Source organism: Plasmodium sp. gorilla clade G2 (assembly GCF_900097015.1).
Source record: "Plasmodium sp. gorilla clade G2 genome assembly, chromosome: 12".
In the NCBI taxonomy this organism is placed as follows: Eukaryota; Apicomplexa; class Aconoidasida; order Haemosporida; family Plasmodiidae; genus Plasmodium; species Plasmodium adleri (nom. inval.).
Genome location: NC_041704.1, coordinates 1,985,001 through 2,008,745, shown reverse-complemented (window position 1 = coordinate 2,008,745; position 23,745 = coordinate 1,985,001). Strand labels below are relative to the sequence as shown.

Below are 23,745 nucleotides of genomic sequence, written 5' to 3'. Positions count from 1 at the left end.
TTATTATTTTTTTTTTCTTCTTCCCTTTATACCCCTAATTTTTTTATCTAAGAAATTATTTTTCATTTCTTTTAAATAATTTTTTTCCCAAATGAAGTTTCTGTCGTTTTTTTTCTTATCGTTTATCTTCCTTCAGTTGATATATGGGAAAAAGATATTAAATTTTGAAAACATTATTAAACATCTTAAGGAAAGCAAATTATTGCCGGATGATATTCCTCACCTTTTAGAAAATGACATAATTATTGTGCCTCCTTATTTAATCTATAAATATAAAGGAAAAATATATCACCTACATAATAATGTAGATGTTACTTTGATAAACCATCCTGAAGAAGATTCATGCGATAAGGAAGAAATTTGGGAATCTCCTTTTGCTCCTAAAGAACCTGAACAGGAACGACCTCAAGAACCTGAACTGGTACCTCAGGTTGAACCCGAATCGGGACCATTGCCTGAAGAGGTGAAAGAACCTGAGCCTGAACCTGAACCAGAACCAGAATTAGAAGTTCGAGAAGAAGAAGAAGAAGAGGAAGAGGAAGAAGTGATTGAAGGTGATATGGTATTAGACGAAGAAACTGGCATTAAAATCCCTAAAAAGACAGATCAAGATATTTTAGATGTAAGCAAAATTCGAGATGAATATGACTTACCTAAAGTTGTGGAATTAACATCTGAAGAGAAAGAAAAGAATAATATTTTACATTTTGCAGGTAATAAAAGTACAGCATTTAATTTAAAAGAGATTATAAATTATAAAGGAGATGAGAGTGTAGTAAATAGCTTAGCTAGTTCCTTTGATCATTTTTATACTCCTAATGTTGAAGAAAGAAATGTAAGTAATGCTTATAATGTCGATATTAAGGATTATTATGATTTATTAAGAGCATTACATATATTATGTAAAGAGGAAGATAATAAATTATATACAATAAATAGAATACCTAAGGATGAGGTATTATTTTTTCTTAAACATGCATATGTGAATATATATAATTCTTTAAAAAAATACATTTTATTAAATGGATATAATTTTGAAGATTATATATATTCGTCTGAGAATTTTACTTTAGATCAATTTTTTAAAGATTATTTTTTTTTATCAAATGATGATACTAATGAAAATGGTACTTTCAACAATATAATTGAAAGTATAAAATATATAAAAAAGGCCAAAGAAAAATTAAATGTAAAAAGAATAGAAGAGAAGATAAAATATTTTTTTCAAATATATAAGGTACATGCATTTGATTTTAAATTATTGCATTATCTATTTTCTAGACATCAAATAATAAATTATAATGAAGATGATTTAATTCATCATGTTGTAGATATTATGAATATTACAAGGGTAGATATATCTCCAAGAGTTATATCTGCTTTATTTATGTATTTCTTAAATAAGGTAAATATATTCTTGGTACCACAATATGCAACAATAAATAAAAAAAACGACTTTACATTATTATTGGAACATAATGATTTATTATTAAGAACAGAAATAATATATCGAGATTTTTTAAGACATTTTTTTAAACATAAATTACCACATGTAAAGTTGAAGAAAAAGAATCATGATAATGCTTATCAGTTAGTTCCATGGTCTCAAACATTATTTAGTGAATTTAATAGTACGTATGACTTTTTACATTTTAAATATTTGATAATATTATTTCATGATAGTTACTATGCGTTTGTAGATTATTTTGAAGGAAAAGATAAATTAAATCAAGTACTAAAAGATAATAAAGAAAATAAGACCATAGATAATTTAGATAAATTTTTAAATGAGTTATTAAATTTGTTTTTAATAGAAAAGGTAGGAATATTATCAACATTAGAAGAATATTTTGTAAGTACTGTAAAGCAAGTTGGACGAACATTATCAGATGATCATCACTTTGATTCTTCAGAATATCCAGATAATTATTTTACTCCAGAAGAAGAAGAACAAGCATTAAAAGATTTTAAAGAAGAAGAGTATTTAGAACATGATTTTGATCATAATGAAAATGATATGGATCATTATTATGAATATGAAGGTGATTTTGATAGTTATGAAGAAGAAGAAAATGAACTCAGAAAATTTAAAGAAGATGAACCTGAATTATTTCCAATGAATGAAACTCCAATAACAGACGATTACACATGGAATGATGATACATTGAATCATTTTGATGATAAACAAACAGAAGATCATGAATCTTTTTATATATCAGAAGATGAAGATAATTTTAATCATCCTCATGAAGAAGAATGTGATATGGCACATCCTGAAGAGGAAAAGGATGACGCATATAATGTAGCTGGTGGGGATGACGACGACTCTTTTTTTACGTATGAAGAAGAGGACGACGTTGAAAGGAATGATGATGTTGAAAGGAATGACGACGTTGAAAGGAATGACGACGTTGACAGAAATGACGACGTTGACAGAAATGATGATGTTGACAGAAATGATGATGTTGAAAGAAATGACGACGTTGACAGAAATGACGACGTTGACAGAAATGATGATGTTGAAAGGAATGACCATATTGAAAGTAATGAAGAAAATTCTCATTGGTCTGAAGAAGACGAAGAAAATAAAAATTCATTTTTATCCTACCATAAACATGACGTAAAAGATATATCACCTCACAATATGAATCAACATAAAAAGGAATTATTTGGTCATAGTTATATAACACCACATTATCTTGATCATCCAAAAAATATTATAGGTCATCACAATAATAATGTATATCACAACCACAATATAAAACATTACAGAAAAAAAAATGGACAACAAAATAACAATATAGACCACAAAGGTTATAATAAATTTTATAAGAAACATCAAAATAATGTACTTGATGAGTCCTCATTTATAACCCTATCAGAAGGAGAAGAGAAGCATGACTACAGTAAAGTGAGAAAAAAAATTGAAGAGAATCTGAAAGAAGAATGGAAAAAAAGATTTAACGAAGAAAAAGAACAGAGAGAAAGAAAGAAAAAAACAGAAGAAGACGAAATGAATGAGACTATTCAAAAACATGATATGGAAACAAGCAAATTAGAAAAAAAAGAGGAAGTAGATGAAGTAACACAAGATGAAGAATTCGATAAACAATATGCAAAAGATGATCTAGAAGAATTAGAATTTTTACGAACTAGAGATGCTGAAGAATCTGGATCCGAATCTGATGTTGGAAAAGGTGAAGTAAAATATTTATCAGCTAGTAGAAGTCCAGATTCTTTTTATTATAATACAGCTATTAGTTCATTCCATGAAAAAATGGAAGAACTTTATAATACATCTATATCCAGTAGTTTAAATTATGTTAAAGAAATTAATCGAAAATTTGATGATGTATATAGAGAATTAAAATCTAAATCGTATCCTAAATTTGATGACTTGACTAGCCAAACAAAAACAAATTGTAATAAGTTATTTCAAAAATTGAATGAATCTATAAAAGATAAAGAATATCAAAAAAATATATTATTATATAAAAATAAAGTAATTGATATATTAGATGATATTCAAAAAAAAGCTAATGGAAAATATATTATTATTCAAAGTCTAATAGTTGAAAAATTAGACTTATATAAAAGTGAAGTTGTTCGTTTATCTGATCGTAAATTTTATAAAAATTTTAGAAAAGTTTTAGGTAAAAGAAAAATGAAAATGTTAGAAGATTTTAGAGCACAGTTTAAAGATGCTCTTCGTTTTATAAAAGACATGACTACAACATATGTTGAAGAAGAATATACAAAGGTTTTAGAAGACATATATATGGAAAAAAAAAAATATTATAAAGAACAATATTCAAAAATGAGAAGAATTATATCAAGTAATTTAGATTATGAAGTTAATAAACAAATTAAAGAACATTATCATAAAGTAGATACTATATCAGAACACAAATTTCAAGAGATAAGACAACATATGAGAGATAAAATTGAAAGTACTATAAATGAGTTGTATAAAGAAGTATATGTTGTAATACAAGTAGATTTAGCTCTTTATTACAATCAACTAGAAAATCTTCATTCTGATCTTTTCCAAGCATTACAACAGAATAAAAACATACCTAGACATTTAAATGTTTTAGAAAAAAAATTGGAAATAACAAAAAGGAAAAAGAAAAATAAAGCAGGTTCTTTTTCTGCTAGTCCTAATATGTTAGATTTACAACATTCAAGCGATACTTCAATTGTAGAATCACAAAGAAATGGAGATGTCATTAAGTCTGAAGATAATGAGGAAATGTTATTATTGGAACAAATTCAAAGTTTAAAAAACAAAATGGGTGATAATCAAAATGAAATGGGTTCTATTCTAGAAAAGTTAGATAATTTAAGTGATCAATATGAATCACTACAGAACAAATTAAATGTAGTAGAAGAGATATATAAAAACTTAAGACATTTTAAACATTATGTAGAAAAATTATATAAAGAAAGTAAGATACATAGAGAGAAATTTATAACCAAAGTAGATGTATTATCAAATGTATATTCTACTTTAGAATATCTGGTAAAATTTTTATTGCATGATTTTGAAGAATGGTCTTTTGAAAAGGAGGAGTTGGAGAAACGTTTGTATGAACTTGAAGAAAGAAAAAAATATGTTACATTAGAAATACAAATAAGAGATACATTATTTAAAGATATACAAGATTTGAAAAGTGAATACATAAATGTTAGTAGTAATAATAATATTAGGAATAATTTGAAAAAACAAGTTTTAAAAGATCTAGACCTGGAGATAAGTAAACTAAAGGATCAGATAACAGAAGTAGATATAAAAAAAAATATTGCATTAGAACAAATAAATTATCTAACAAATAATAGTAATGAGATAGTTCCAGATATTATTAGTGGTCTTATGCCTGCTCCTAGAATAGTTCCAGTATCTGAAGATATATATGATTATATAACATGGATAAGAGATAATACAGCTGTAATAAATGACACCTTAAGACATTTTGTTATGAGTTTTGATCAAAAAATATATGATTATGATGATAATATAATATTTGTTTATAATTTTAAAGAATTAGTATATAAAGAAAATTTATCTGATGAAAAATATAATGCTAATTATTATTATGAATTGAATAGATTTTATTTACATTTAGAAGAATTCTATTATATCTTTAAACATTATATAGAATTAAAAAAGATAGAGGATTTAGGAGACGTGGTAACTGCACCTTTGGATGGAAACATAATAGTAAGTAAGAGTTCAATGATAGAAGTTCATTCAAAAGACAAGGATAAAAGAGAAAGCATACAATATTTAGAAAGAAATATATTACATATATATAATATATTAAAGAATATTAAGAATAATAATATTCATTTGTATCATTATCTAGTACCTGATTTAAGTATTATCTTGATAGATCCTGATGAGTTTAAAAAGTTGGAAGGTGATGAGAAAAAACCTGAGCTTATCAAATTACACAAATATTTGTTGGATACCTATACAAATTTGAAGAAAGAGGGAGAAGTGGTTAAAGAAACATATAAGGAGTATATAATTTATCACAATCACTTTGAGCATACCTATGATAAATTGTTGTGGTATATGACTATATTGAAGCGTTATATAGATAGAAGTAAAAGAATATATGAAAAGTCATATGGAACCCCCGTTGTGTCTCACATACAAATATATGATAATAAAGGTAAAAGTAAAATAAAATATAATAATAATAATAAAAATAATTATAATAATAATAATAATTATAATAATAATTATTATAATAATGTTTCATATTTTCATTCGTATGCTCAACTGAATTATCATAATATGCCAAAGGAAGGTAGAGAAAAGATATTTATGAAATCTCCAATTTTAATTCAATATGATATGCAAAAAATAGTAGAGTCTAATGAAAAAAGATATATTCGAGTTATTAAGGATCAGAATAATTTTCCTTACAAACTTGGAGAGATAAAAGATACATATGTGTTGAATAAAAATATATATGACAAATATGTAAGAACAAAAAAATTGAATGAATACAACAAATATATGAATAATAAATTATATAATATTGTAAATGAAAATAAAAAAGGGAAATTATATTTATTTGATAAAGTAGAACTTGAAAAATATCATATAATGTTTGGAGGCAAATCATTAATTAAAGGTAGTTTATCGAATTTTTTGTCTCATAGTAAATTAAATATAAATAAGAATTTACTTATAAATCAAATAAATGATACTATAAATGAATATTTAAAAAAAAGTAATATTAGTTATACATCTATAATAGAGTTGATAAAATATTTACAAAAGACTCCAAATTCTATAAATATAATAGATTTGATAAGAATAGGAAATAGAATATTAGAAAGTTCTAATATATTATATATAAACAAAGCATGGTTTAATTTATATTTATATACATTATTTGAATTGTTGGGTATAGAGATAAATATGGAAATTTTAGAATTACATGAACAAAGCGAATTGAAAGAAAAAAAAGAGAATAATTATAATATTAGTTATAAATCTTATATATTACAATATTTATATATCTTAAGAAATTATAACAAAAGGATTGAAATAAAAAATAAAATACAAAATTATGTTTTGAAATTTTTATTACCTCAACATACATTTGAGGTTCAAGATTATAATCCTCTTTTATATGATTTTTTAAAATCAATAAATGATAGTATGGATGGAGATTCATCAACATATGAACAATTTAAAAAGAAGAATGTCGAATTTTATGGAACCTTAAAAAGTGTTATAAAAAAAGGTATAGAAGATTTTTTATATTCTACATTTGAGAAGATTATAGAAGAAAATCCTCAATTAAAAGAAGAATTATATTTTGATGATAATTATAATGATGAAGAAAGAGATCGTTTTAGATTTGCTAATTATATATGGGATCGAGCTAATTTGAATGAAATACTGACTTTATATTTTTATGTATTAAATCCTGGTTTACGTTCTGTTATATATAAACATTTTATTAAAGTAAATATAAAATGTTTAAAAGATTATACTAATTTTGATTTTAAAGAATTTTTTTCATTTTTAAAATATGATGATATAGGTGCTACTTTTATAAATTATTTAAAAGAACATGAATTATTTGAAATACCACCTTTAATCATATTTTTACGATTTTTTTTTAATAAAAAAAATGAAGAATTATTTACATTTAGTTATATTAGATCGAAAATTAATTCCTATTTTGAAGGGAAAACATTAGATAGAAAAACAAAAGAAATGATAGCAATATTAGTATATTCCTTTTTTATGAGAATATCTTATTTGTCTGTTTCTTATTTTGATAATGATATATTCAAAATAATAAATAAAAGTGATTTAAAAATTTTAATATTATTTCATACAATAATAAATAAAATTAATTATTTATTATATTGTGGTACTGAGAAATTATTTATAGAACGATATCTTCCATCCAATTTATTCTTACAAAATAGAATATTTAAAATAGATGCAGTCAAATTATTTCATCAATTTATATATAATATACCATCATATATAAAAAATGTAGTATTACATTTTTTTAAAAGTAATCAATTTATAGATGTTACTAAAAAATTAATAATAAACTTTTTACAACATTCTCATAAATTATTAGATATAACAAATCATAAGGATGGTCATTTTTATCAATTAGAAAATAATATATATAAATTAGAAACTTTTTTATTTTCTTGGAAATATAATTATTCAAAAAATAAAAATATTATAGAATCTTCATATAACAAACTTATACAAACAAATCCAAGTTTTAAAAATATGCCATTATTATATAATAGAAGAATAAAATATGATACTATTAATGAAAAATTAGAATATAAAGAAGAATTAGATTTATATGATATGATAGATAATGATTCATTTGAGCAATTATTAGATTTATTAAATAAAGAATCTATCAATTTAGAACAATTAAGTTTATTATTTTCACGTTATATAACAAATGAAGCTAATATAAGTGATTACCCAAAATTATATATGTTTAAAAAATATATAACATTTGTTCAAGATGAAACTTTTTTTTTACGTTTATATGAATATTTATATAATCTATTACATAAAGAATATGAATTACCTCAACCAATATATGAATTATATTATGTATTTATAAAAACATTTATAGAATATATATTATTACCAGAAAAATTAATACAAGAAGAAAAATCAAATAATGTTTTAAATTATGATTTACAGAATAAATATATGAATTTCCAACAGTTCTCACAAAAATTATTTTTATGTCTATTTAATTTTTATTATTATGATGAAATATATGAATGCCAACCTTTTGGATCTTTCACACAAGAACAATTCTCATATGAACAACAAATATTTAATATATTACAACAACCATTTATAGATATAAATCCAGTTATCAAACATAATTATATAAATGATGATTATTATAACTATGAAAAAGGTCTCAACGGAAATTATTTAAGTGCAAATCTTAACAATAATAATAATAGTGTAGATAATAATTATGTAAATCGTAAAGATAAAAATGGAGATTTTATACATGGAATCAATATAAATAGTGATATATTAAGCATTTTTATAAAACAATATATACCATTAGTAGAAAAACCATTAGATGAACAAAATATTCAAATAGATATATTTAACGTCAAATATTTAACATTAGAAATAACAAAATTTATTTTAAGACATATATTAAAAAAACTACCATATAATTATTTAATACACATGAATTGGAATGATACATATATACATATAGATCACATAATAGATTATCTATTTTTACACTTTTATAAAAAAAATAAAGCACAATTAGATCTAAAACAAAAACAATTACAAGGATTAGCAAATAAAATTAATTTTGAAAAAAATATTGGTAACCTACATCCAAACGATGAATATATATCAAAGCACATATCACACGGTATTCAAAATTATGATAGATCTACTAATTTTTTTGGAACAATAAATAATTTATTAAAAGATTCAAATAAGTTAGAACCTACATATAGACATATTAAATATTATATTGATCATTATATATTACAATATGCTTTACATAATCATATGTTATTTAAATATTTATATAACATATTCAAAAATATAGATCAATATAAAACATATTTCCCTACATTATCAGAATTATATTTATATATAGACAAGAGGGTCACTATAATTAATGTCATGAATAATTCGTTTCTATATAAGAGGATTCACACACGTGAAGTAATTCACACATTCTTATTACTGTGTCACGCGCTAGGTCTCGACCTCTACGAATTATAAAAAAAAATATATATATGGATATATATATATAAATAAATATATGTATATATGAATTTATTTATTTATATATATATATATATATATATATATATTTTTTTTTTTTTTTTTTTTTTTTTTTTGTATCATAGAAAAGAAAATATTCCCATGTAATAATAAACATAACAACTAATATATAAATATAAATATAAATATAAATTGATTTATTTTTTAGATATTAATTTGAAAGTTTATGTGTTGTTCAAATGTTTAGGCATATGGATATTATAAAACATATACAAAAAAAATAAAACAAATAAATATATACATATATATTATATATATGTTTGTGCTTTAATTAATTCGCTAAAAAGATGACATTCATATATTTCTTAAACATTTACATAAAAAAAAAAACAAAGATATATAAATAAATAAATATATATATATATATATATATATATATATATATATATATATATATACATATTTATATTTTTATTTTATTGTTCCATTTTCATTTCCCATTTTTGATTTTCAATAATTGTTTCTTTTGTTTCCTTACAAAAGATTTCCCACCAATATTTTTTTGCTTTTGTATTTTTGTATATTTATTTATACACCACTGTTTAAGATCATCATTTCTTTCTAACATTTGTAGTGCTGATAAAGTTTTCTTCTTTCTTCTATTAGATGTATGTAAAGATTGAGATTCTTTTCCTCCTCCCACTTTTATTTTATCACTATTATTAACAATAGTAGCAACTTGAAAAAAATCAGGCATCTTTTCATCTTTTTTTAATTTATTATATTCATTGACAGTATATAAATTTTCATGTTGTAATAATGCCCATTGTAATTTTATTTCTTCAGTCTTTTCCATTTTTTTCATATGACCCCATTCATCTAATGAACTCTTTTTTAATTCCTTATCTTTCTTTTTCTTATTAAACATATTATCAACATAATCTAAAACTGATAATGGTTCTGGTGTCACTCCTTGTAAAATATTTCTCTCTTTCATGTTTTTTTTTTTTTTTTTTTATCACAATAAAAATTAATTAAAAATAAACAATCAATCAATCACATTAAAATGAATAAAAAATATTATATATAAGAAATATTTTTTTAAATATTATTATTTATTTATACTATTTTAACATAACAAAAAAAAAAAAAAAAAAAAGCAAACATCATAAAATTATAAATATATATATATATATATATATATATATATTTATTTATTTATTTGATATTTTTCTTTTTTTTAATCTATAAATTATATAAGCATATTTTTAAAAAATTATAAATAAATATATATAGATCTTAATATTTATTTATTTTTATGCATAACAAATAAATAGATGTCATCAAAATGTCATGTATTTTTTAATTTTATATTATAATAAAAATAAAATAAAAAAAATTTAGTGAGGTTCTAAAAATATAAAATGGAAAAAAAAAAATAAACCTTATATAAATAAATAAATATATATATATATATATATATATATATATATATGTATATATTATTATTCCTACCTGTTGAACAATTAATAAATATATTTATTATATATATATTAATTTATGTAATTATTATATATTCCTATTATTTTGATATACTTGTAAGTGTAAAAAAAAAAAAAAAATAAAAAATAAAAGAGATATATATTTTTTCCTCATAAGTACATTTTAATTAATTTATTTTTAAAATAAAATAAAAAAAAAAAAAAATATAAATATAATATATATATAATATATATATATATGTATATTTTTTTTTTATGTATTGGGTATAACCTCTTAATCTTAATAGTTTCATATTATTATAAGCCTTTATAAATATATTATATATATATATATTATATATATATATATTTTTATATTTATGTTTATATAAAAAAAACATGAATGTATTATTGTTCAATTAAATTATCATGCGCTTTATTTTGTTTCCTTGTGGTTACTCTTCTTAAAACAAATTATGTTTTATCAAAAGGAATAACATATAAAAAAAATGTAAAGTTGTACCCCCAAATAATTAATCATTATTATATAAACGATGTAGTTTTCTCATACAACAAAAGAAGGATCGTCACATTCTTTGTGTGTTCTAGTTATAATGAAAAAAAGAAAAGGAAAAGAAATAATGAATTTAATATTAAGAGTGAGTTGAACGTTCAAGGGATTAATACAGCACAAATAGAGGAAGACAAAAATAATGAAGTGGTCAAAAAAAATGAAGTGGTTAAAAATAATGAAGTGGTCAAAAATAATGAAGTGATCAAAAATAATGAAGTGATCAAAAAAAATGAAGTGGTCAAAAATAATGGAGTGGTCAACAATAATATAAATGACAACAATATAAATAAAAATGATTGTAATGACAAGGGGTATAATATCCAATCCTTTGATGATAAGAATCAGCTGATTAGTCGAACCTTTGAAGGCATAAATATATTTCCCATAAAACAAAATGAAAAAGACGAAGATTATTTAAAAACCAAATTACCGGCTAGAGAATTCAAACCTAAAAGAAGCTTAGGACAAAATTATTTAAAAGATACAAATATTATAAAGAAAATGATTAGTGCTATAGAATTGAATGTCGATCATCAACATTTTCAAAATAAGAAAAGGATGGTAGTAAGGAAACAGGAAGACAAAAAAAACACGAAAAAAAAAAATAATAAAAAAAAAAAAAAAAATAATAAAAGTGGAAATGTAAAACACTCTGATGAAATGGAAGAAAAGAAGAATATAGACAATAATGTATTGAATAAACAAAATATTGATGAACAAAAAAATGTTGATGAACAAAAAAATGTTGATGAACAAAAAAATGTTGATGATCAAAAAAATATTCATGATGTATATTATAAGGAGGAACCACAATATAATAACAACCTTATTGATAATATAACCACAGAACAAATAAATAAGACAAACGAATACAATAATCATCATAATTTCAAGGAAGAAGAAAATATAAATGTAGAAAATTTTGAAAGCCTAAAAAACGATGGAAATGGAATTATAGAATTAGGATGTGGATTAGGTCAAATAAGTAAATATTTATTTTATAAATATAAAAATATGACAGGTGTAGAAATCGATAGTAGAGCATTATCTATAATTAGTAGAACGATGCCTGGATTTGATTTTATTCATGATGATGTACTTCAAATAAATTATAAAGAATTATCTATAAATAAAAAAACAAAATTAACTATCATTGGAAATCTTCCATTCTATATAACATCACAAATTTTATTTTGTTTATTAGATTTTCATAAATATATAGAACAAGCTATTGTTACCATACAATATGAAGTAGGAGAAAGAATTATAGCTACACCTAATCAAAAAAATTATTCAATTCTAAGTATTTTATTTAATTTATATACAAATCCATATTTACTTTTTAAAATACCAAGTAAAGCATTTTATCCAGCACCTAAAGTTCAAGCAGCTGTTATGAAAATAATATTCAAAAATAATAAATCCTATCATCAAAATATAAATTGTAATTTATTATTTCTTAAACAAATTCTTAAATTCTCATTTCAACAGAGAAGAAAAAAATTAAAAAGTAGTTTAAAAAATCTATTATTACAATATAATATACCTCAATTACCTCAACAATTCATAAATCTAAGACCACAACAATTATATCCTCATCAATTTATTGAACTTACAAATATTCTTTTTCCTCTTCATAAATATCCTTTCAATCCTGACATACAAACAAAGGTATGGAGGAAACAAAAACACGGTGATTAAAAATAAACTATCATAAAAAAAAAAAAAAAAAAAAAAAAAAAAAAAAAAAAAAAAAAAAAAATATATATATATATATAATATATATATATTTAAAAATATATGTTTCCACATTTTGAATATTTTTTTAACTTGCGTCAGGTTTCAACCTTATATATATACATATATATATATATATATATATATATTTATTTATTTATTCATTTATTTTTATTTTTATTATTTTTATTTTTTTTGTTAAATAAACTTATAAACAATTATTCATTCAAAAAATTATAAATTCATATATTCAACACACATAATTATAGATATATTGTAACAGGTGATACTTTATTAAATATAAAATAATAAAATATATTTCAAACATTTTGCGATCTTAATTATAAACAATAAATAAAAATATATATATATATATATATATATTATATGTTGGTTTAATTTTTATTTTTTTTATGCCTTTATTATTTATTACATATATAATTTAAATTTATATATTAATATATGTTTCTTATTTTCACGTGATTTTTTTATTACATATATATAAATATATATATAATATATATATATATATAAATGAATACTATATATATAATTATATTATATATAATATTTTTTTAAATATATCATAATACTATATGGCTTATAATATATATTTATATATTATTAAATTTATTTAAACGAAAAATTCATAGAGTAATATCATAAATGATTTATTGAAAAATAATTAATATTATCTTTATAAATATATTCATTTATATGGAAAATATTTTGAATATATAAATATAAATATATATATATATATATATATATATATATATATAATTAAAAACATTTATAATTATTGTTATTTATTATACATCTTAATATTATATTTTATTTATTTTAAATATAAATAATTGTGTACTTTTTTGTATGTATATTTATTATATATATATAAATAGGTTAAAAAAATAAAAATATATAAACATATAAATATATTATATATTTTGTTTATATATTTTTAATTTTTTATCTTATCATCTTTTTATATATTAGATATTTGCCCTAAATATATTGTTATTTTTTCTTATTTGAATATAAGATAAAAAAATTAAATAATACATAATATATATATATATATATATATATATATATATAATATATTTATTTATATATATTCAATTTTGATATGTTTCAATTTATTTATTTTTTTTGAATGGAGGATGTGAAAGAATTTTTTAATCATGAGGTGGATCTACCAATATATTGTGATAAAGATAATGTAGGAAATAATCTTAATCTGATAAAAGAAAAATATAAAGAGAAACTTTTCAACCTTCTTGAAGAAATAAAAGAAAGTCAAGAACTGTTTTATAGAAATGATCAATATAAAAATAATTTAAAAGAAAGATGTGAATATGAATATAGAAATAAGAATGAAGAAGAAGAAAAAAAAATAGATGAGCATGATGATAATATAATAAATAATTATAATAATCATATAAATGTAAATGTAAATATAAATGATGAGAATAATCAAAATTGTTTAGATAATTTACAATTGTTTAAAAGAAAACGTCATGATAATTATAATAATGAGAATATGGAAGAAATAAATAAAAGACGGAAGAGTGAAAATGATAAAAACCTTTTTTTAGATATATCAAATGATAAGAATAAAGATAATTCACATCACTATATTGATAATATATATAATTATAATTATAATTATAATATGAATGATTTTATTAAGATAGATGAAAATTATAATTTTATTAATTCAAATGAATTTATTTGTAATATACCTTTAAAAGAACAATGCGATTTAAAAAATTTATTTTCTTATTTTATAGAGTCTTTAAAAAAAAAAAGTAATCATGATAATATTTTTAAAAAGACTTATATTGAATGTCTACAAAGAAATAACAATAAATTATTACAAGGTCCTTTTGATGAAAATAATTTATTCTTATATAAAAGTTATTTTTATAAAATAAAAAAAATCTTTTCTTTATTTTATTTCGATTTCTTTTTATATATAATTAATGATATGATATCTGTGGAGGAAGGTATGGATTTTATTCTTAACGAATTGTTTTCTATAAATGAGCAATTTTTTAAGGATCTAAAAGATATTTTAAAAAAAAAACATCCACACTATAACAACAATAATAATAATATTAATAGTAATAATATTAATAGTAATAATAGTAATAATATTAATAGTAATAATTACAAGTGTGGGGATTTTATATCAAATGATGAGAACACTCCAAATAATTATAATAACCATATCGATAATCCTACAATAAATAAAAATGATATATCTAATCATAATACATATAATTTAAATGATATAAAATCTTCATATAATGAAGAACAAGAAAATAATATGAATAGAAATCATCTACATTATGATAAAGTCAATTCTTTTTATAATAATAATGATGATGTTTTAAAAGAAAAATATTTAATTATTCCTTTCAAAGAAATTATTTTAAACAGTTTACATTATCTAATAGAAATTATTGATCATATTAAAGAAGAAAAAAAAGAAAAATATAACAAATATAAAGATATTATAGTTTGTTGTATCAAATTTTTAAAAGATAAAAATATTATTTCTTATAAAGAAGCAGCCACATTTATAGAATGTAAAAATATAGATAAATTAAATTTATTTAATAAAGAATTATATAAACTTATAACCAAATTAAAAACCAAAAATATGTATAGTATTTCTATATATAATCTTATAAATGAAAATATTAATGCATATGGAAAGATTATTTTTCTTCTACAAAAATTTTTTACAAAGAATACTAATGAAATAAAACAATATAATAACCAAAAAAAAAAAAAAAAAAAAAAAAATTTTAAAAAAATTCTAAACGAATTAGTAATTAAATGGGATCAAAATGTAGAAGTAAAACAAAAGAATAATAAATCCTCAAAAATAGAAGCAACTCAAACAGGACATAAATTTCAAAATAAATTCCAAAATAAATTCCAAAATATTTATAATTCTTATGGTCAAATGAAAAAATTATGGAAAAGACATCTGAATTGTTATTATTGTAATGATTTAATAAATTTAAAAAATGATATCTTTTTAATATCTGGTTTACATAATTTATGTCCAAGAAGAATATTATCTATACTTTTATTTTTTTATGAACAAAATATTGAAAGTGAAAAGCAACTGCTGCCATTATTTTTTATGTATTCAAAGGAAATAATAACTGATGTAATTATCTTAGAATTAAAAATTAGAAATAATTATGTAAATGAATTATATAAGGAGGACTTGATCAAATTAAAAAATATGAATGTTAAGAATGAAGAAAATGAAAATAAAAATACGACTAATCAAATGAACGAAAATAATAATAATACGATTAATGAGAGTAATATGAGTACTGGTAATACTATTAACCACACAAGTAATAATAATAATAATAATAATAATAATAATAATAGTAATAATAATAATAGTAATAATAATAATAGTAACAATAATGATAATATTGTTGACTCATCAAATAATCAGAATGGTAACTCTAATAATAATTTTATTTTTATGTTTACACAAAATAATTTTTTTACACATAATTATTTTAAGATGTGCTCTATTTTAATTCTTAACGATTTATTAAATTTCGAAATTTTCTATTCACATTTACTTCCAAATGATATATTATTAAAAAATATGTTTGAAGAATTATATGAAAAATATTACAAAGAATATGATAATTCAAATCCTGATAAAGTCTCTTCTTTTTTTTATAATTACATGCCAATGGATATAAATGACTTGCATAATATATATGAAAAGGTAATAACATATACAACTCAATCCAAGGAAGTAATAAAGAGAAAGGGTTCATCGACTCTAACCAATACTACAACAAATATGAACAATAAAAATAATAAAATTAATACAAATAATATGAACAATATTAATAGTGTGAAAAATGTGAAAAATATCAAAAATGTGAAAAATATCAAAAATATTTGTAATGATATCCCTTTTAATCATTCATCAGAAAAAGAATATAATCAAATTACATTTTCTTCATCATTTAAAGATTCATTTGTAAAAAATAATAATCCTAAATATAAATTTTTAAATAGTTGTAAAGATTCAAGAAAAATTCTGGAAGAATCTAATCCTTTATATTTATATGATCATATTATAAGTTTCTTATTAAATACACAAGATGAGGAATTAAAAAAAAAATATGATGATATCCAATGTTTAAATAATAAAGATCCAATTGAATATTATTTATATGACTTAATTCACAATAAATCAAATACATTTGATAACTTTATTAAATGTTTTATAGAAAGAGAATTAAAAGTCAGAATAGAAAATATAAATTCAAATTATAAAACATATCCTAATTTTTTTAATTATGTATTTCTAGAAAGTGATCCTTATCTATTAGTATTGGCTAGATTATTTTTTATCAAGAATTCAAAATTTTTATTTTTATCATCATTAATAGAATTAAATGCATGGGGTTTAATACATACTGTAATTAAACACATGGAAACATATAAATGTAATCCATATTTAAATTATTATATACATTCTGCATTCTCAAAATTAATCTATTATATTATTATGAACTTTGAGAAGAAATATGTTAAAGATATTATAAATAAGGACTCATCATTGAAACGAAAAAAATGGAACTCTAAAAGGAGAATAAAAAATATTCATACACACAAAAAAGAAGACATAAACGATAATAATAATAATAATAATAATAATCATAGTGATGATAATAATAATAATGATCATCATCATAATAACCATAGTGATGACAATACTTTTAAAACACCATGCTTTTTTTGTAATATAAATTTGTGTGGGTCACAACTGTGTAGCTATAAATCCATTCAAATTATCAAGAAAAATAAGAAATATATTGAATCATTATTTAAAAATGAAAAGAAAATAAAAAACAAAAAAAAAAAAATTAAAAGTTTATTAACAAGGAAGCAAAAATATTTATATAAAAATGTAAAGCAAGAAAATTTGATAAATGTAAAAACAAATAATATGATGAATAATCATATATATAATATAAAAAATGAAACTATAAATATGAATTATTTTATAAAATCATTAAAAAATAGTAATTATGAATTTTCTTCACATATATCTAATAATTTATTATATTCTGATGATGATATTATAAAAAATAAAAAAATTAAAAAAAATGTAAATCATAATATAAAAAAAGAAAACCAAATATATGATAAAAAAAAAAAAAGAAAAAAATCAAAATGTGACGATGATCATAATAATGACAATAATATTAACATGACTAATTTGAATCACGATAGTGTTGTTATAAATAACATCTTGTTAGATAATCAAAAAAATAATTGTTATTTAAGAAAGATTAAAAATATAGAAGAATTTATGCAATTTATTTTAATATTTTTACAATATTTAGGTTATTTTGGATTTATATATAAATCATTATTAAAAAGAATTCTTCGTATTCTTTTTTTTTATGCAAACAGTATAATCAATTCAAATGATTCAAATAAAAAACTACATCCAAACTTTGAAAAACTATTTATAAAATATTTCTTTTTTGTTATTATTAATGATGATAATGAGCAAGATGAAGAAAACAAAAGTATTAATGATGATATATGGAATATTCTCAAATTATTACCTGCATCAGATAGATATAAATTATATTTTAAATTTTTTAAAAAATTACAAAAGGGCAGAAAAAACTTGAATAAATTAAAAAACGTGAAAGGATATGAAATAAAATGTAAGATAAATTCGACAGATAAAATAAATCACCACCACAACAATAATAATAATAATAATAATAATAATAATAATAATAGTAATAATAGATATATACAAAATAATAATTTAATTACAAGTATAAATGTTAAAGATCCAGTTGATGACCAAGACAAATGTGACAACAAAAATGTAAATAATATTAAGATAAATAATAAAAACATATCAGTTAATAATGATAATATTAATAATAAAGAATTATTTAAACTTGTATATCAACATAAAAACTCTATTATTACATTATCTTATTTAAATTTCGAAATAATTAAATGCAAATTAAGAAAAATTATTAAAAGAATCACTTCTGATATATTAAAAGATAGATATAATCCAAAGGTGGAAAGTATGCTATCTGAATTTACTAAATTAATTAATAGAAATCCATTTGATTGTTCAGATATTATATTACAACAATGTGAATTATTTGATAATAATATGATTATTACATTATCTGAATCTATTAAAAATATACATAATTTTTCTAGTGATATCTTTTTGTATAAAATATTAGAAAGACAACAATTATTAAATGTTCATAATTATCAGTTAAATAAACAATCTAATAATATAAATAATTTTGAACTTATTGATGATTCTATTTTTAAACCAAAAAAATTAATAAATATATCATTAGTAGGAGCCAAATTTTTATGTAAACATCCATCTGTTAATTTTTATCCTTTGGTTATATCTATATTTAAAAGAATATTTTCAGAATTACATACATCTGACCATGTATATCTAAAAAATAAATCTTATATATCTAATCAGATATTATTATTATTCTTGTTAAATCATTGTAAAAATGAAGTTCAAAAATATATCAACTCATCACAATATGATAATAATAATAATAATAATAATAATAATAATGTGATAGATGCAAATGTTTATATATCAAACCATATGAATCAAACTAATCAACTGTCAAATGTAACTGAAGAGAATAATAATTATATTCATAATAATAGCGTTACCACTAGTGATACACACAATGTATTAATATATGATAATGAAAATGTACTCATAAATTATATTAATATATATCCAAATGAATATATTAATCCATATGATTTAATAAATAACCAGCAAGAATATGATCAATCTGAATATTACGAAAAAAATAGAATCGAACATTCTGTGTTAAGTGGACTTAATAAAAAATATCCAGATATTATGACAGGATATTTTTTTGATTTAGATTATATTCAAAAATTAATTGAAATATATGCTGATACTAATGCTTCTTTAGATGTACAAGAATTAAATGAAGATCAATTGAATGCTCAATGTGGACTCAAACTAATTAAAGAAGAAATTATGATTTTACAAGAAAATTTTAATTTAAAAATTAATAATACTGAATATGAATATATACAACAAATTGAACAAGAAGATGAAAAATTAAAAAATGCATGTATTCAAAATGCTATACAAATATTCTTAAATCCAAATTATATTTATTTAATATTTTTTATTCTTTCCAAAATTAAATATGAATATCTATTTGATAGTAATACAAATAATCTAAGAAACTTATCAGCCATGGTTGATAAAATACATATAGTCTTGTTACAGTTTATTGAGTTCTTACAAACTAATATTAAACCATCTTTATATTTCTCATATATACCTAATATATTGCACATCTTTCAGTTTTTTGATATATCCCAATCATTTCATATAACCAGATTTGCATTTCCATTTTTTAAGCAAACAAATTATAAACATAATCATAATATTAATCAGGTCAACACTAAAAAGGAAAAACAAAATGAAAATAATAATACATCTGTGATGAAGAAAGATATGACGTCTACAACTAAGGAGGTTCAATCAGACACTTCGATCAAGCAAGAAGGAAATGTAAACAATTTGAAAGAAACAAAACAAACAAATGGTGATCATATTAAAAGTGATAATATTAAAAGTGATAATATTTTAAGTGAATCTCTTTTATGTGATAATCCTTTAAGTGAAACTCTTTTATGTGAAACTCCTTTATGTGACACTCTCAAATGCGAATCTCCTATCAGTAAAATCAATGAAGAAACGGATGATCAAATTAAAAAATACGACGATCCCAATTTTAATCACGTAAACGAACTGTTGTGGAAAATACTTTTAATGCCAATAGTAGACAAATATTTAAAAGAAGAAGAATTGAACGGCATAAACATTAATTTTTATCTTACTTATTGGAGATTAAGCATATCAGATATATATGTTCCACATAAACAGTATCAAAAAGTATTAGATAAGTATGAAAATTATATAAAAAAGTTAGAAAAATATTATGAAGAAAATAAAAAAAATGACGAATATAAATGGATTCCTAAACAAATAAAAAAATTAAATATAAAAAAAAATAATTTAAAAAATGAATATGAATATCATATAAATCATACAAAACAAATTAAAAAATATCTAGAACATATTGTTGAACATTGGGTAGATCCACAAAAAGTTAGTTTAAATACATTTGTAGCTTTTATAAAATGTCTAATAGCACCTAGAATTCTAAACAGTGAAAAAGATTCATTATTCTGTTCAAAATTTATGCAAATATTATTAGAATTACATACACCATTATTTAATCTATGCACCTTAGTATATATATTTATAAAAATGCTAATGCCATTAATTAATGCATGTACAGAAAAAGAAGCATTAAACATAGGAATATTTTTTAATGATTTCTTTTCATATATATATTTATTATGTGAAGATATTAAATATTTTCAAAATGTATCAAATAAAAATCCATGTTTTAGTTATACTCTCAATTTTCAATCAAAAGATACAATTACTCATAATAATATTATTCAAAAAGTTATCAAGTGGGAAAAAACTATACTCTCATTATTATTTGAAAATAATAATTTCGAAAAATCGTGGATTAATTCAAAATCGGTTGTTATCTTCTTATTCAGATTTTTAAATACATTTCCATATTCATACAAAATTAAAAATTCAATAAAAACGTATCTTGAAAACTTACAAAATTTTGCAAATAATCAAGGATGGAAAGATATTGTTATATCAATTAATAGTTTGAAGACAATGATGGAGAAAAACAGGTACATAAATCTGAAACATATATATAAAAATAAATGAAAAATATATTACACACAATGTATATATATATATATATATATATATATATATATATATATATATGTGTATATTTTTTTTTTTTTTTTAGAAAAAGTTCCGTAGGTGAAAAAAAGGATTTACCAGTAAAAAGTCAAGAAGTTAAACAAAGCACTTCAAGAACAAGCGGTACTATAAAAAAAATAATACATACATACATATATATATATATATATAATATTATTTTATATATTTTTATCTTTTTAGTAAATAATGTTAATACAGACGTAAATGTTACAATGAATCCTTTCAATAATTCAACGCCTGTCCATATTCCATCCAATCCACCTTTTGCTCCTATGCCCAAAAATATATATAATCCAAGTAAATAATTAATAATTCATGCATATAACCTTTTTTATATCTTACACTTTAATATGAACTTTATAATAAAAAAAAATATATATATATATATGAATATAAATATATAAAAATATAATTATATATATATATATATATATTTATATTTATCATTTTATTATTTCTTTTCTTTTTTTTTTTTTTTAACAATCTTTAGATGTTTATCCAATAGTACAAAATCCTATTAATCCTCCACCTAAACCATATATGAAGGATAACAATTATAACAACAAAGTACCCCCTCCACAGGAACCTAATAAGTATTTTTTTAAAAGGAAATTTCAATTCTTTAAATATTTTAATTCATAAAATTTGTCCATTATAACTTATAAAAATATACATATAAATATAAACATATATATATATATATATATATCATTATGTTTTCATTCCATTTTGTTATATGTCATATTAAAAAAAAATCCTTAATGAATTTATTTAACATGTTAAGACAAAAAAAAAAATTGATCTTGAACAAAAAAAGTTATAATTTATTAAAATCAGGATAATCTTTTTAAAAAAACAATATGCTATGTTTATATTATGCTTTTTTTTAACATAATATTTTATGTGGTCATTTAATACAAATATATAAGAAGATATATATTCCTATTAGATATTGTCATAATTATATATATATATATATATATATATATATATGTGTGTATGCATATTAATTTTTTATATGTGATTTTTTTTTTTTTTTTTTTTTTAATGTTTAATTTTTTTTCTATTTTTCTCCCTTTTTTCCTTTTCCATTTTCTTTTTTTTTTTTTTTTTTTATGTATACTTTTCCTAATCAGTTTTATACATACATCAACTAGAAATGAGATTTTTATAAACGGAAATAAAGATAACAAATACAAAAGAAGATTACAAATATTTAATAATTTAAGGAAAAATATGAATTACTATCCAAACGTACAAAGAAAATTCATTTATATGAATAATAAATATATTCGTAATAATAAATCAAAATTTAATAATGGAAATATAATTTATGGAAAAAATATGAATTATGCATTTCAACAAAATTATCGAAATGCTAATTCATATAATACGTCATCTAATAACGACATATCTACAAAGAACAATTTTTCGAACATTCAGAATTATATGACAAATAAAAATAATACTAACTTTTTTAAAAGATAACATATATATATATATATATATATATATATAATTATAATTTTTTTTTTTTTTTTTTTTTGCCTTTGTTACCTGTCTTGTTCATAAAAAAAAAAAAGGAAAAAAAAAACTAACCATTTTAGCTGTTCGAAAAAAAAAAAAAATAATAATAATAAATATATAATTATATAAATTATAACTTTCCATATTTACATTATAATTGTTTTAATATAAA

At 20.0% G+C, this 23,745-nt stretch overlaps 4 protein-coding genes across 4 annotated transcripts; 3 read left to right on the top strand and 1 right to left on the bottom strand.

Annotated features, from left to right (window-relative positions):
* Positions 1 to 91: 91 nt before the first annotated feature.
* Positions 92 to 9,289, top strand: PADL01_1250300 (osmiophilic body protein; the record flags this gene model as incomplete). The annotated part of the gene is made up of 1 exon (XM_028683485.1): positions 92 to 9,289. The coding sequence occupies one exon, from the start codon at positions 92 to 94 to the stop codon at positions 9,287 to 9,289; it is 9,198 nt and encodes a 3,065-aa protein (XP_028539658.1).
* Positions 9,290 to 9,782: 493 nt separating this feature from the next.
* PADL01_1250200 (rRNA-processing protein, putative) lies at positions 9,783 to 10,289 on the bottom strand (the record flags this gene model as incomplete). The annotated part of the gene is made up of 1 exon (XM_028683484.1): positions 9,783 to 10,289. The coding sequence occupies one exon, from the start codon at positions 10,287 to 10,289 to the stop codon at positions 9,783 to 9,785; it is 507 nt and encodes a 168-aa protein (XP_028539657.1).
* Positions 10,290 to 11,176: 887 nt separating this feature from the next.
* PADL01_1250100 (apicoplast dimethyladenosine synthase, putative) lies at positions 11,177 to 13,048 on the top strand (the record flags this gene model as incomplete). The annotated part of the gene is made up of 1 exon (XM_028683483.1): positions 11,177 to 13,048. The coding sequence occupies one exon, from the start codon at positions 11,177 to 11,179 to the stop codon at positions 13,046 to 13,048; it is 1,872 nt and encodes a 623-aa protein (XP_028539656.1).
* Positions 13,049 to 14,240: 1,192 nt separating this feature from the next.
* Positions 14,241 to 23,534, top strand: PADL01_1250000 (THO complex subunit 2, putative; the record flags this gene model as incomplete). Its single annotated transcript, XM_028683482.1, has 5 exons — positions 14,241 to 21,946; positions 22,072 to 22,148; positions 22,227 to 22,343; positions 22,537 to 22,639; positions 23,183 to 23,534. The coding sequence occupies 5 exons, from the start codon at positions 14,241 to 14,243 to the stop codon at positions 23,532 to 23,534; spliced, it is 8,355 nt and encodes a 2,784-aa protein (XP_028539655.1).
* Between the last annotated feature and the right edge of the window lie 211 nt (positions 23,535 to 23,745).